General features: G+C 38.4%; 1 protein-coding gene across 2 annotated transcripts in view; it reads left to right on the top strand.

Annotated features, from left to right (window-relative positions):
* The first annotated feature begins 1,532 nt into the window (after positions 1–1,532).
* The window catches only part of tmem117 (transmembrane protein 117), a 73,315-nt gene continuing 61,156 nt past the window's right edge, over positions 1,533–13,691 (top strand). Inside the window, exons 1-2 of one of the 2 annotated variants that reach the window (XM_079604678.1) lie at positions 1,533–1,958; positions 7,876–8,184. In XM_079604678.1, coding sequence (XP_079460804.1) covers positions 1,910–1,958; positions 7,876–8,184 — 358 coding nt within the window. In that variant the 5' untranslated portion in view covers positions 1,533–1,909. Of the gene's footprint in view, positions 1,959–7,675; positions 7,770–7,875; positions 8,185–13,691 lie in introns of those variants that run through there. The other variant, XM_079604679.1, reaches the window with a different exon arrangement.

Below are 13,691 nucleotides of genomic sequence, written 5' to 3'. Positions count from 1 at the left end.
ATCCGAACTATAATAATTTCTAAATAGTAATTATTATATTTATTCGAAAATTGCCCTATCCCTCAATTAAATAAATAAATACACACATTTATGTATAGCGCTGTATAAAATACAGATATTATAAAATATATATTGTTTCAAATAGTATCAATATATGTATTATTATTGAGAAAAATAGTATTATTAGAGAGAGAGAGAGAGAGAGAGAGAGAGAGAGAGAGAGAGAGAGAGAGAGAGAGAGAGAGAGAGAGAGAGAGAGAGAGAGAGAGAGAGATGTCTGTCTCCATGTTGTGGTCTGTGTGTTTTGCTGATGATGATAATTATGATGTTTTATTTCTGCTTCTGTAATCGCATGTGGCGCGCGGACGCTTTGAATGACGCGCGTGAAATCAGACGCGTTGAATGAGCGGCGCGCGGAGGATTATCTAGTGATGGGCAGATCGAGGCTTCGTGAAGCAATGAAACAGTTGAACCAAATGGTTCATATTGTTTCGAGGCTTCGAATCAATCCGACACCCGTCTCCACGGTGACACCTAGTGGTCACTTGCAGGTGTTGATCCTGAAACAACCTTGACGAGCCATTAAAAAAAATGTGTTGTTTTTTTATTATTGTATTTTTCTAATATGTGAAGCTTGTAACCTAGGCTCCTCACTGTGCATAATGCTATTTTGGTCCTGCAAAATGAATATTAATAAAATAAATCAAGCCACAATGTCTCACTTTTTTAGATATTTTTATTCAAAAATATTAATTTCTCTGCTGTGGAAGGACTTAGCCTACTTCTTTTTTTACAGATAATTTCTCCAGCCTTTGAAAAAATCCTCACAAGAGACACTTGTTGCTGGTATGCAAAGACATTTTTTAGCCAGGACATACAAATGAGGAAAGACTGCTCTCTCTTTCCAGTAAGTTAGTGGATCATGAGTTCTGGGCAAATACGCATCGTTGATGTATTTTTTCACTTCCACTGTGGCATCAGCTCCTCAAATGGCGCATCATGGATGATGTATTGTTGCAGTATGCAAGCTGCCGATCACAATACACACATCTCACTTTATTTGGGGTTTCTAAATGGAAATGCTCCCACACCACAGATGTACGGCATCTCTTCTGGAGCCTCCATTTTATCTATCTATCCAAATCTATCTAGATATGTATCTACAATCTATCTATGTAATTAGATATATAATATGTATCTACAATCTATCTATGTATTTAGATATATAATATGTATCTACAATCTATCTATGTATTTAGATATATAATATGTATCTATAATCTATCTATGTATTTATATATGTAGCCTATTTTAATCTATCTATCTATCTATCTATCTATCTATCTATCTATCTATCTATCTATCTATCTATCTATCTATCTATCTATCTATCTATCTATTAATCTAGCTGTCTATATTTATATCTATGTATCTATTAATGTGTCACTATATGTAGCCTATACTCTGTGCCTCTAGCCTATCAGTCAATGTGTTGTGTAAATTTAAATGTAAGCCTAAATATAACTAAACAAATCGCACTATAAATGTCACTATATCACCAAAAATCCGCTATCTCAAAATCAAACTACTCTCACAAAAACCCACGAGGTCAATATGCGTTAATTTCACTTTTATACAGATGTGCGCTTGTGTGGTCTGTTTCCGACCGTGTCAATCAAACGCTGATTCGGCGGATCACACCTGATGAAACACTTAGTGAAACATTTCGAGGCTTCGTTTGGCCATAGTCACGTGACATGGGTGTTTTGAATCACGCTTCGAATCAGTGTTTCGAATCATCTGCGCTTCGGGATCTCGCAAAGCTTCGGAACGACTGTTTCGCGTCAGCCATCCCTAGGATTATCATCATCATCATCATCATCACTGATGTCGGAAGGCACACACTGATATGGCGATGGGCTCTGATTCTGATTCTGAATCTCCGCACGACTGTCTGCGTAAGCCTCTTTACATGTGTTATGATCATCTGTGTGTGTGTCGCTCGTGGAACATGCTGGAAAACTGTGTGTTGCTCCTGCTTTGATCCCGACGCACGTGCTGAGTTTAATGAGCGGCTCCCATTTACACTCACAAACATCCGCTCGCGAGCCTTGCTTTATTCATTGCTTTTTTATGTGCACGCGTCATGCAAATATATCATACGTGTCTTTTTATTTGTTGCTGAGATTGATTGTTTTGACATGTGAATTTTGTTTAAGGGAAGAGTTTCAGCGTTGCACAAGCCATGAATGTAAACATAACCAAAGCAGATAGATAGATAGATGAGAGAGATAGATAGATAGATAGATAGATAGATAGATAGATGAGAGATAGATAGATAGATAGATAGATAGATAGATAGATAGATAGATAGATAGATAGATAGATAGATAGATGATAGAGAGAGAGAGATAGATCGATAGTATATTATATTATTTACTGTATATTAAATATTTATTTATATAGACTGTATTTTTAGCCATATCCCTTTACAAAACAATCCACAATATGATTTCAGGTTTAAATATGTATGTGAACACACACACACACACACACACACACACACACACACACACAGGCTAAATAAGTCCAGCAGCACATGGTTACTGAGCAGCCGGTTATTCCAGAACTCTTGCATCATCATTGCACGCTCATGTCAGACATTTTTAGCCATTGAGCATTTGTGTGAAATGTCTGTCTGTATGTTTGTCTGAATGTTTGTCTGTATGTTTGTCTGTATGTCTGTCTGAATGTCTGTCTGTATGTTTGTCTGAATGTTTGTCTGTATGTTTGTCTGTATGTCTGTCTGTATGTCTGTCTGAATGTTTGTCTGAATGTTTGTCTGAATGTTTGTCTGAATGTTTGTCTGTATGTCTGTCTGTATGTCTGTCTGTATGTCTGTCTGAATGTTTGTCTGAATGTTTGTCTGTATGTCTGTCTGAATGTTTGTCTGTATGTTTGTCTGTATGTTTGTCTGTATGTTTGTCTGTATGTCTGTCTGTATGTCTGTCTGAATGTTTGTCTGAATGTTTGTCTGTATGTCTGTCTGTATGTCTGTCTGTATGTCTGTCTGTATGTTTGTCTGAATGTTTGTCTGTATGTTTGTCTGTATGTCTGTCTGAATGTTTGTCTGAATGTTTGTCTGAATGTTTGTCTGTATGTCTGTCTGTATGTCTGTCTGTATGTCTGTCTGTATGTCTGTCTGAATGTTTGTCTGTATGTTTGTCTGTATGTCTGTCTGTATGTTTGTCTGAATGTTTGTCTGTATGTCTGTCTGTATGTCTGTCTGAATGTCTGTCTGAATGTTTGTCTGAATGTTTGTCTGAATGTTTGCCTCAATGTTTGTCTGAATGTTTGTCTGAATGTTTGTCTCAATGTTTGTCTGAATGTTTGTCTGTATGTCTGTCTGAATGTTTGTCTGAATGTTTGTCTCAATGTTTGTCTGAATGTTTGTCTGTATGTCTGTCTGAATGTTTGTCTGAATGTTTGTCTGAATGTTTGCCTCAATGTTTGTCTGAATGTTTGTCTGAATGTTTGTCTCAATGTTTGTCTGAATGTTTGTCTGTATGTCTGTCTGAATGTTTGTCTGAATGTTTGTCTCAATGTTTGTCTGAATGTTTGTCTGTATGTCTGTCTGAATGTTTGTCTGAATGTTTGTCTGAATGTTTGTCTGTATGTCTGTCTGTATGTCTGTATGTCTGTCTGTATGTCTGTCTGTATGTTTGTCTGTATGTTTGTCTGTATGTCTGTCTGTATGTCTGTCTGTATGTCTGTCTGTATGTTTGTCTGTATGTCTGTCTGTATGTCTGTCTGTATGTCTGTCTGTATGTTTGTCTGAATGTCTGTCTGTATGTCTGTCTGAATGTTTGTCTGAATGTTTGTCTGTATGTCTGTCTGTATGTCTGTCTGTATGTTTGTCTGAATGTTTGTCTGTATGTTTGTCTGTATGTTTGTCTGTATGTCTGTCTGTATGTCTGTCTGAATGTTTGTCTGAATGTTTGTCTGTATGTCTGTCTGAATGTTTGTCTGAATGTTTGTCTGAATGTTTGTCTGTATGTCTGTCTGAATGTTTGTCTGAATGTTTGTCTGAATGTTTGTCTGAATGTTTGCCTCAATGTTTGTCTGAATGTCTGTCTGTATGTTTGTCTGAATGTTTGTCTGAATGTTTGTCTGTATGTATGTCTGTATGTCTGTCTGAATGTTTGTCTGAATGTTTGCCTCAATATTTGTCTGAATGTTTGTCTGTATGTCTGTCTGTATGTCTGTCTGTATGTCTGTCTGAATGTTTGTCTGAATGTTTGTCTGTATGTATGTCTGTCTGTATGTCTGTCTGTATGTCTGTCTGAATGTTTGTCTAAATGTTTGTCTGTATGTCTGTCTGTATGTCTGTCTGTATGTTTGTCTGAATGTTTGTCTGAATGTTTGTCTGAATGTTTGTCTGTATGTCTGTCTGAATGTTTGTCTGAATGTTTGTCTGAATGTTTGTCTGTATGTCTGTCTGAATGTTTGTCTGAATGTTTGCCTCAATGTTTGTCTGAATGTTTGTCTGAATGTTTGTCTGTATGTCTGTCTGTATGTTTGTCTGAATGTTTGTCTGTATGTCTGTCTGTATGTCTGTCTGAATGTTTGTCTGAATGTTTGTCTGAATGTTTGTCTGAATGTTTGTCTGTATGTCTGTCTGAATGTTTGTCTGAATGTTTGTCTGAATGTTTGTCTGAATGTTTGCCTCAATGTTTGTCTGAATGTCTGTCTGTATGTTTGTCTGAATGTTTGTCTGAATGTTTGTCTGTATGTATGTCTGTATGTCTGTCTGAATGTTTGTCTGAATGTTTGCGTCAATGTTTGTCTGAATGTTTGTCTGTATGTCTGTCTGTATGTCTGTCTGTATGTCTGTCTGAATGTTTGTCTGAATGTTTGTCTGTATGTATGTCTGTCTGTATGTCTGTCTGTATGTCTGTCTGAATGTTTGTCTGAATGTTTGTCTGTATGTCTGTCTGTATGTCTGTCTGTATGTTTGTCTGAATGTTTGTCTGAATGTTTGTCTGAATGTTTGCCTCAATGTTTGTCTGAATGTCTGTCTGTATGTTTGTCTGAATGTTTGTCTGTATGTCTGTCTGTATGTCTGTCTGAATGTTTGTCTGAATGTTTGTCTGAATGTTTGTCTGAATGTTTGCCTCAATGTTTGTCTGAATGTTTGTCTGTATGTCTGTCTGTATGTCTGTCTGTATGTCTGTCTGAATGTTTGTCTGAATGTTTGTCTGTATGTCTGTCTGTATGTCTGTCTGAATGTTTGTCTGAATGTTTGTCTGTATGTCTGTCTGTATGTCTGTCTGAATGTTTGTCTGAATGTTTGTCTGAATGTTTGTCTGAATGTTTGTCTGTATGTTTGTCTGTATGTCTGTCTGAATGTTTGCCTCAATGTTTGTCTGAATGTTTGTCTGTATGTCTGTCTGTATGTCTGTCTGAATGTTTGCCTCAATGTTTGTCTGAATGTTTGTCTGTATGTCTGTCTGTATGTCTGTCTGTATGTCTGTCTGAATGTTTGTCTGAATGTTTGTCTGTATGTCTGTCTGTATGTCTGTCTGAATGTTTGTCTGAATGTTTGTCTGAATGTTTGTCTGTATGTCTGTCTGTATGTCTGTCTGAATGTTTGTCTGAATGTTTGTCTGAATGTTTGTCTGAATGTTTGTCTGTATGTTTGTCTGTATGTCTGTCTGAATGTTTGTCTGAATGTTTGTCTGTATGTTTGTCTGTATGTTTGTCTGTATGTCTGTCTGAATGTTTGTCTGTATGTCTGTCTGTATGTCTGTCTGAATGTTTGTCTGTATGTCTGTCTGTATGTCTGTCTGAATGTTTGTCTGAATGTTTGTCTGAATGTTTGTCTGAATGTTTGTCTGTATGTTTGTCTGTATGTCTGTCTGAATGTTTGCCTCAATGTTTGTCTGAATGTTTGTCTGTATGTCTGTCTGTATGTCTGTCTGAATGTTTGTCTGAATGTTTGTCTGTATGTCTGTCTGTATGTCTGTCTGAATGTTTGTCTGAATGTTTGTCTGAATGTTTGTCTGAATGTTTGTCTGTATGTTTGTCTGTATGTCTGTCTGAATGTTTGCCTCAATGTTTGTCTGAATGTTTGTCTGTATGTCTGTCTGTATGTCTGTCTGAATGTTTGCCTCAATGTTTGTCTGAATGTTTGTCTGTATGTCTGTCTGTATGTTTGTCTGAATGTTTGTCTGAATGTTTGTCTGTATGTCTGTCTGTATGTCTGTCTGAATGTCTGTCTGAATGTTTGTCTGAATGTTTGTCTGAATGTTTGTCTGAATGTTTGTCTGTATGTTTGTCTGTATGTCTGTCTGAATGTTTGCCTCAATGTTTGTCTGAATGTTTGTCTGTATGTCTGTCTGTATGTCTGTCTGAATGTTTGTCTGAATGTTTGTCTGTATGTCTGTCTGTATGTCTGTCTGAATGTTTGTCTGAATGTTTGTCTGAATGTTTGTCTGAATGTTTGTCTGTATGTTTGTCTGTATGTCTGTCTGAATGTTTGCCTCAATGTTTGTCTGAATGTTTGTCTGTATGTCTGTCTGTATGTCTGTCTGAATGTTTGCCTCAATGTTTGTCTGAATGTTTGTCTGTATGTCTGTCTGTATGTTTGTCTGAATGTTTGTCTGAATGTTTGTCTGTATGTCTGTCTGTATGTCTGTCTGAATGTCTGTCTGAATGTTTGTCTGAATGTTTGTCTGAATGTTTGCCTCAATGTTTGTCTGAATGTTTGTCTGAATGTTTGTCTCAATGTTTGTCTGAATGTTTGTCTGTATGTCTGTCTGAATGTTTGTCTGAATGTTTGTCTGAATGTTTGTCTGTATGTCTGTCTGTATGTCTGTCTGTATGTCTGTCTGTATGTTTGTCTGTATGTTTGTCTGAATGTTTGCCACAATGTTTGTCTGTATGTCTGTCTGTATGTTTGTCTGAATGTCTGTCTGTATGTTTGTCTGAATGTTTGCCACAATGTTTGTCTGTATGTCTGTCTGTATGTTTGTCTGAATGTTTGTATGTATGTTTGTCTGAATGTTTGTCTGTATGTCTGTCTGTCTGTCTGTCTGTCTGTATGTCTGTCTGAATATCTGTCTGTCTGTCTTTCTGAATGTCTGTCTGTATGTCTGTCTGAATGTTTGCCTCAATGTTTGTCTGAATGTTTGTCTGTATGTTTGTCTGTATGTTTGTCTGTATGTCTGTCTGTCTGTCTTTCTGAATGTCTGTCTGTATGTCTGTCTGTATGTTTGTCTGAATGTTTGTCTGTATGTTTGTCTGTATGTTTGTCTGTATGTCTGTCTGAATGTCTGTCTGTATGTTTGTCTGAATGTCTGTCTGTATGTATGTCTGTCTGTCTGTCTGTCTGTCTGTCTGTCTGTCTGTCTTTCTGAATGTCTGTCTGTATGTCTGTCTGAATGTCTGTCTGTCTGTATGTTATGTGACCTGGATGTTTTTATTAAATTCATCCATTAGTGTTTGTTTTGGACTGGTGCTTGTGAATACTGTGATTCAGACAGTCTAAATTACTATTTCATCCAAAAAAACAACATCTGTTTATCTTTTACTCACGCAAAACAAAATGAGATGACACAAAATGAGATGATTCGCTGAATGTTCACGCTGCTTTACATTGAAAGCAAACAGCTCTAAAAAATAAAAAAAACACCATACAAAGATCATAAAGTGTCTCTTGTTGTGTTTCACGGCACAAAAGAAAGTCATATGGGTTTGGAACGACACGGGTGAGTAAGTGCCGGCTCTCTGCTGATTTATAATATGAACTGCAGGCCTGTAGATTGAAGCGTGTGTGTGTGTGTGTGTGTGTGTGTGTGGTGTGGTGTCTCTCAGGTGGACGGTGTCTGGGCGTCCTCAGACGGATGGAGGTTTACTCCCGGTTCCGCTATTATTTCCAGCACCCGTGGTCCCGTGTGATCGTGGCCTACCTCGTCACCTTCTGCAACTTCCTGGTGTTCGCCGAGGACCCGGTGTCGCACAGCCAGACGGAGGCGCACATGATCGTGGTGGGAAACTGCTTCTCCTTCGTGGTGAACAAGTACCCCGGCGGAGCCTGGAACGTCCTCAAGGTCCTGATGTGGATCCTCGCCGTCATCACTGGACTCATCGCTGGGAAGTTTGTGTTCCATCGACGCCTGTTTGGTACGTCTGGAATTTCATTTCTTGTGGAGTGTGTGTGTGTGTGTGTGTGTGTGTGTGTGTTCCCACGAGGTAAATGCATTAATAAACATACTACATTATATATTTTTGAAAATGTAAAAATGCAGAAAGTTTTGTGTGATGGGTAGGTTTATAGGTCGGGTTAGTGTGTGTGTGTGTGTGTGTGTGATGGGTAGGTTTAGGGGGTGGGTTAGTGTGTGTGTGTGTCTATGTGTGATGGGTAGGTTTAGGGGGTGGGTTAGTGTGTGTTTATGTGCATGCGTATGTGTGTCTGTGTGTGATGGGTAGGTTTAGAGGTTGGGTTAGTGTGTGTGTGTGTGTGTGTGTGTGTGTGTGATGGGTAGGTTTAGGGTGTCTGTGTGTGTGTGTGTGTGTGATGGGTAGGTTTAGGGGTCGGGTTAGTGTGTGTGTGTGTGTGTGTGTGTGTGTGTGATGGGTAGGTTTAGAGGTCGGGTTTGTGTGTGTGTGAGATGGATAGGTTTAGAGTTCGGGTTAATGTGTGTGTGTGTGATGGGTAGGTTTAGGGGTCGGGTTAGTGTGTGTGTGTGTGTGTGTGTGTGTGTGTGTGTGTGTGATGGGTAGGTTTAGAGGTCGGGTTAGTGTGTGTGTGTGTGTGTGATGGGTAGGTTTAGAGGTCGGGTTTGTGTGTGTGTGTGTGTGTGTGTGTGTGTGTGTGATGGGTAGGTTTAGAGGTCGGGTTAGTGTGTGTGTGTGTGATGGGTAGTTTTAGACTTCGGGTTAGTGTGTGTGTGTGTGTGATGGGTAGGTTTAGAGGTCGGGTTAGTGTGTGTGTGTGTGTGTGATGGGTAGGTTTATTGGTCGGGTTAGTGTGTGTGTGTGTGTGTGTGTGTGATGGGTAGGTTTAGAGGTCGGGTTAGTGTGTGTGTGTGTGTGTGTGTGTGTGATGGGTAGTTTTAGACTTCGGGTTAGTGTGTGTGTGTGTGTGATGGGTAGGTTTATTGGTCGGGTTAGTGTGTGTGTGTGTGTGTGTGTGTGTGTGTGATGGGTAGGTTTAGAGGTCGGGTTAGTGTGTGTGTGTGTGTGTGTGTGTGATGGGTAGGTTTAGAGGTCGGGTAGTGTGTGTGTGTGTGTGTGTGTGTGTGTGTGTGTGTGTGTGTGTGTGTGTGTGTGTGTGTGATGGGTAGGTTTATTGGTCGGGTTAGTGTGTGTGTGTGTGTGTGATGGGTAGGTTTAGAGGTCGGGTTAGTGTGTGTGTGTGTGTGTGATGGGTAGTGATGGGCAGATCGAGGCTTCGTGAAGCAATGAAACAGTTGAACCAAATGGTCCATATTGTTTCGAGGCTTCGAATCGATCCGACACCCGTCTCCACGGTGACACCTAGTGGTCACTTGCAGGTGTTGATCTGAAACAACCTTGACGAGCCATTAAATTTTATTTTTATTTTTTATTATTGTACTTTTCTAATATGTGAATCTTGTAACATATAGGCTCATCACTGTGCATAATGTTATTTTGGTCCTGCAAAATGAATATTAATAAAATAAATCAAGCCACAACGTCTCACTTTTTTAGATATTTTTATTCAAAAATATTAATTTCTCTGCTGTGGAAGGACTTAGCCTACTTCTTTTTTTACAGATAATTTCTCCAGCCTTTGAAAAAATCCTCTCACAAGGGACACTTGTTGCTGGAATGCAAAGATATTTTTTAGCCATGACATACAAATGAGGAAAGATTACTGCTCTCTCTTTCCAGTAAGTTAGTGGATCATGAGTTCTGGGCAAATACGCATCGTTGATGTATTTTTTCACTTCCACTGTGGCATCAGCTGTAGCATTGTGTATCATCTGGGTTTGATGGATACGAGTATCAAAAAGTTCCCATAAACTGTCCTGTGTTTCTACTGGTGTTGATGTTGATGGGTCTGATGTTGACATTTCTATCCCTATCTTTAATCAATCAATCAATCAATCTATCTATCTATCTATCTATCTATCTATCTATCTATCTATCTATCTATCTATCTATCTATCTATCTATCTATCTATCTATCATCCATCTATCTATCTATCTATCTATCTATCATCCATCTATCTATCTATCTATCTATCTATCTATCTATCTATCTATCTATCTATCTATCTATCTATCTATCTATCTATCTATCTATCTATCTATCTATTAATCTAGCTGTCTATATATATTTATATCTATGTATCTAATGTGTCACTATACTCTTTGTCTCTAGCCTATCAGTCAATGTGTTGTGTAAATTTAAATGTAAGCCTAAATATAACTAAACAAATCGCACTATAAATGACGTTAGCCTATATCACCAAAAATCCGCTATCTCAATATCAAACTCCTCTCACAAAAAACCCACGAGGTCATGCGTTGATTTCCCTTTTATACAGATGTGCGATCGTGTGGTCTGTTCCCGACCGTGTCAATCAAACGCTGATTCGGCGGATCACACCTGATGAAACACTTAGTGAAACACTTCGAGGCTTCGTTTGGCCATAGTCACGTGACATGGGTGTTTTGAATCACGCTTCGGATCAGTTCGCGTCAGCCATCCCTAGTGATGGGTAGGTTTAGAGGTCGGTAGTGTGTGTGTGTCTGTGTGTGTGATGGGTAGGTTTATTGGTCGGGTTAGTGTGTGTGTGTGTGTGTGTGATGGGTAGGTTTAGAGGTCGGGTTAGTGTGTGTGTGTGTGTGTGATGGGTAGGTTTAGAGGTCGGGTTAGTGTGTGTGTGTGTGTGTGTGTGTGTGTGTGTGTGTGTGTGTGATGGATAGGTTTAGAGGCCGGTAGTGTGTGTGTGTGTGTGTGTGTGTGTCTGTGTGTGTTGGGTAGGTTTAGAGGTCGGGTTAGTGTGTGTGTGTGTGTGTGTGTGTGTGTGATGGGTATGTTTAAGGGGTGTGTGTGTGTCTGTGTGTGTTGGGTAGGTTTAGAGGTCGGTTAGTGTGTGTGTGTGTGTGTGTGTGTGTGTGATGGGTAGGTTTAGGGGCCGGGTTAGTGTGTGTGTGTGTGCGTGTGTGTGTGTGTGTGTGTGTGAGACTGTGTGTGTGTGTTTGTGATGGGTAGGTTTAGAGTTCGGGTTTGTGTGTGTGTGTGTGTGTGTGTGTGTGTGTGTGTGTGTGTGTGTGTGTGTGTGTGTGTGTGTGTGTGTGTGTGTGTGTGTGTGTGTGTGTGTGTGTGTGTGTGTGTGTGTGTGTGAGTGAGTGACGGGCCGTTTGAGAGTGTTTTGTGTTTCCAATGCTCCTGTGTGATAAATGATGCATCTCAACCTCAATCTGAACATGCTGCATGAATCTCATTAATAATGAACATGTAGAGTTAGATAACAGCCGTCTGAGGCTCAGGAAGTTTTCCTTCATTTTAAAGTCAAAATTAAATCAAAATTGACCTTGTTTACTTTGTACATACACATTAGCATTGGCTCATTTTTAATGCATTAAAATATGCATTTTACTGATAAACAGTCAAATTTACCTGCATATATCTGGTGAAAATGAATGAAAATTATGAAATATAATTAATCCTTCTATTAATTGAGTGAAAAACCTAATTTTTTGTAAGTGCCACATACACTGTTCAAACATTTGTTTTTTAAGAAAGAAATGAACACTTGATTTTAAGAATGTCTGGTTCCGATGGCAGCAGTGAAGTGCTTCTGTGTTTCTAGTAAGCGTGATGTTTTAATCAGAACTGATCAGACTCGCTGTGAATGTTCATTGATCGCGGTGTTAATTGGGCCCAAATGGAATCGATCGACACACTTTTGTTGTGTTTTCTGTGCTGATTTTGTGTGTGATTTGAATTGAACATAAAGTGTGTTAAATGGAGCTGAGCGACTTCAGTCCGACGGCACAATCACATGAAGCGAGCTCAACACATTAATGAGTGCGGTGGGCTTGTGGTAATCAGGCCGTGTGTTATTATGCAGAAATCAAGGAACGTTCTGGAGAGATTCAGATGTGGATGAAAAAACAATGAACGGCACAGAAGTGAAACAGGAGTGATTTCAAAGCTAACGATGTTATCAGAATCAAGAGAACGTGAGCCTTTAGATGAGTTAAAGGAGTAGTTCACATCAGAATGAAAATTTACTTTCTCCCACGTCATCCAAGATGTACATGTCTGTCTTTCTTCTGTGGAAAAGAAATGGTTTGTGTGGAACACACTCCAGATGTTCTCCATATAGTGACTTCAATGGTCCAGCGGGTCGAAGGTCCAGATGTGAGTTTCAGCTTCAAAGTCTCTCACGATCCAGCCGAGGAATAAGAGTCTCATCTAGACAAACCAGCCGACATTTTATATAGAAATCAACATTTATACACTTTTAACCACAAATGCTCGTCTTCCACTCGCTGTGATGCGACCTTTCACATTACGTCATCAGGTTGAAAGGTCAAGCGTGACGTCGGCGGAAGAACAGACCCAGTGTTTACAAAGAGAGTCAAACGCCATTTACAAAAACAATAAATATAATGGTTTAACAATGATGTCGGATGATTTTGAAGTCGGAGGAGAAAATGAGATTGAGTTTTTCTCTCCTGAGACCTTTCACCCTGATGATGTAATGTGTGGCGCATCACAGCGAGTGGAAGACCAGCATTTGTGGTTAAAAGTATATAAATTAGGGCTGTAAACGATTAATCGCGATTAATCGCATCCAAAATAAAAGTTTGTGTTTACATAATATATGTGTGTATTGTGTATAATTATTTTGTATAAATATACATACACACATGCATGTATATATATGTTTAAGCAAAATTTGTTATTTATATATAAAATATTTATATTTATATTAGGGCTGTCAAAAGATTAATCGCGATTAATCGCATCCAAAATAAAAGTTTGTGTTTACATAATATATGTGTGTGTACTGTGTATAATTATTTATATATATAAAAACACACACAATCATGTATATATTTAAGAAAAATTGGTTATATTTATATATTAAATATTTATATATAATATCAATTATATAAATGTATATATTTCTTAAATATATACATGGATGTGTGTGTATTTATACATAATAATTATACACAATACACACATATATTATGCAAACACAAACTTTTATTTTGGATGCGATTAATCTTTTGACAGCCCTAATTTATATATAATATAAATCATATTAAAAAAAATATATGCAGTATATAAATGCAAATATTTCTCAAATATATACATGCATGTGTGTGTATTTATATATACAAAATAATTATGTAAACACAAACTTTTATTTTGGATTCGTTAATCGCGATTAATCGTTCACAGCCCTAATATAAATGTTTATTTGTTATAAAATGTCCGCTGGTGTGTCTAGATGAGACTCTTATTCCTCGGCTGGATCGTGTCGAGACTGAAGCTGAAACTCACATCTGGACCTTCGACCCGCTGGACCATTGAAGTCACTATATGGAGAACATCCTGGAGTGTGTTCCTCACAAACCTGCATTTCTTTTCCACTGAAGAAAGAAAGACATGAACATCTTGGATGACGTGCGGGAGA

Source organism: Phoxinus phoxinus (assembly GCF_949152265.1).
Source record: "Phoxinus phoxinus genome assembly, chromosome: 25".
Taxonomy (NCBI): domain Eukaryota; kingdom Metazoa; phylum Chordata; class Actinopteri; order Cypriniformes; family Leuciscidae; genus Phoxinus; species Phoxinus phoxinus.
Note: the sequence above shows the minus strand (reverse complement) of the source record. Positions and strands in the feature narration are given on the sequence as shown.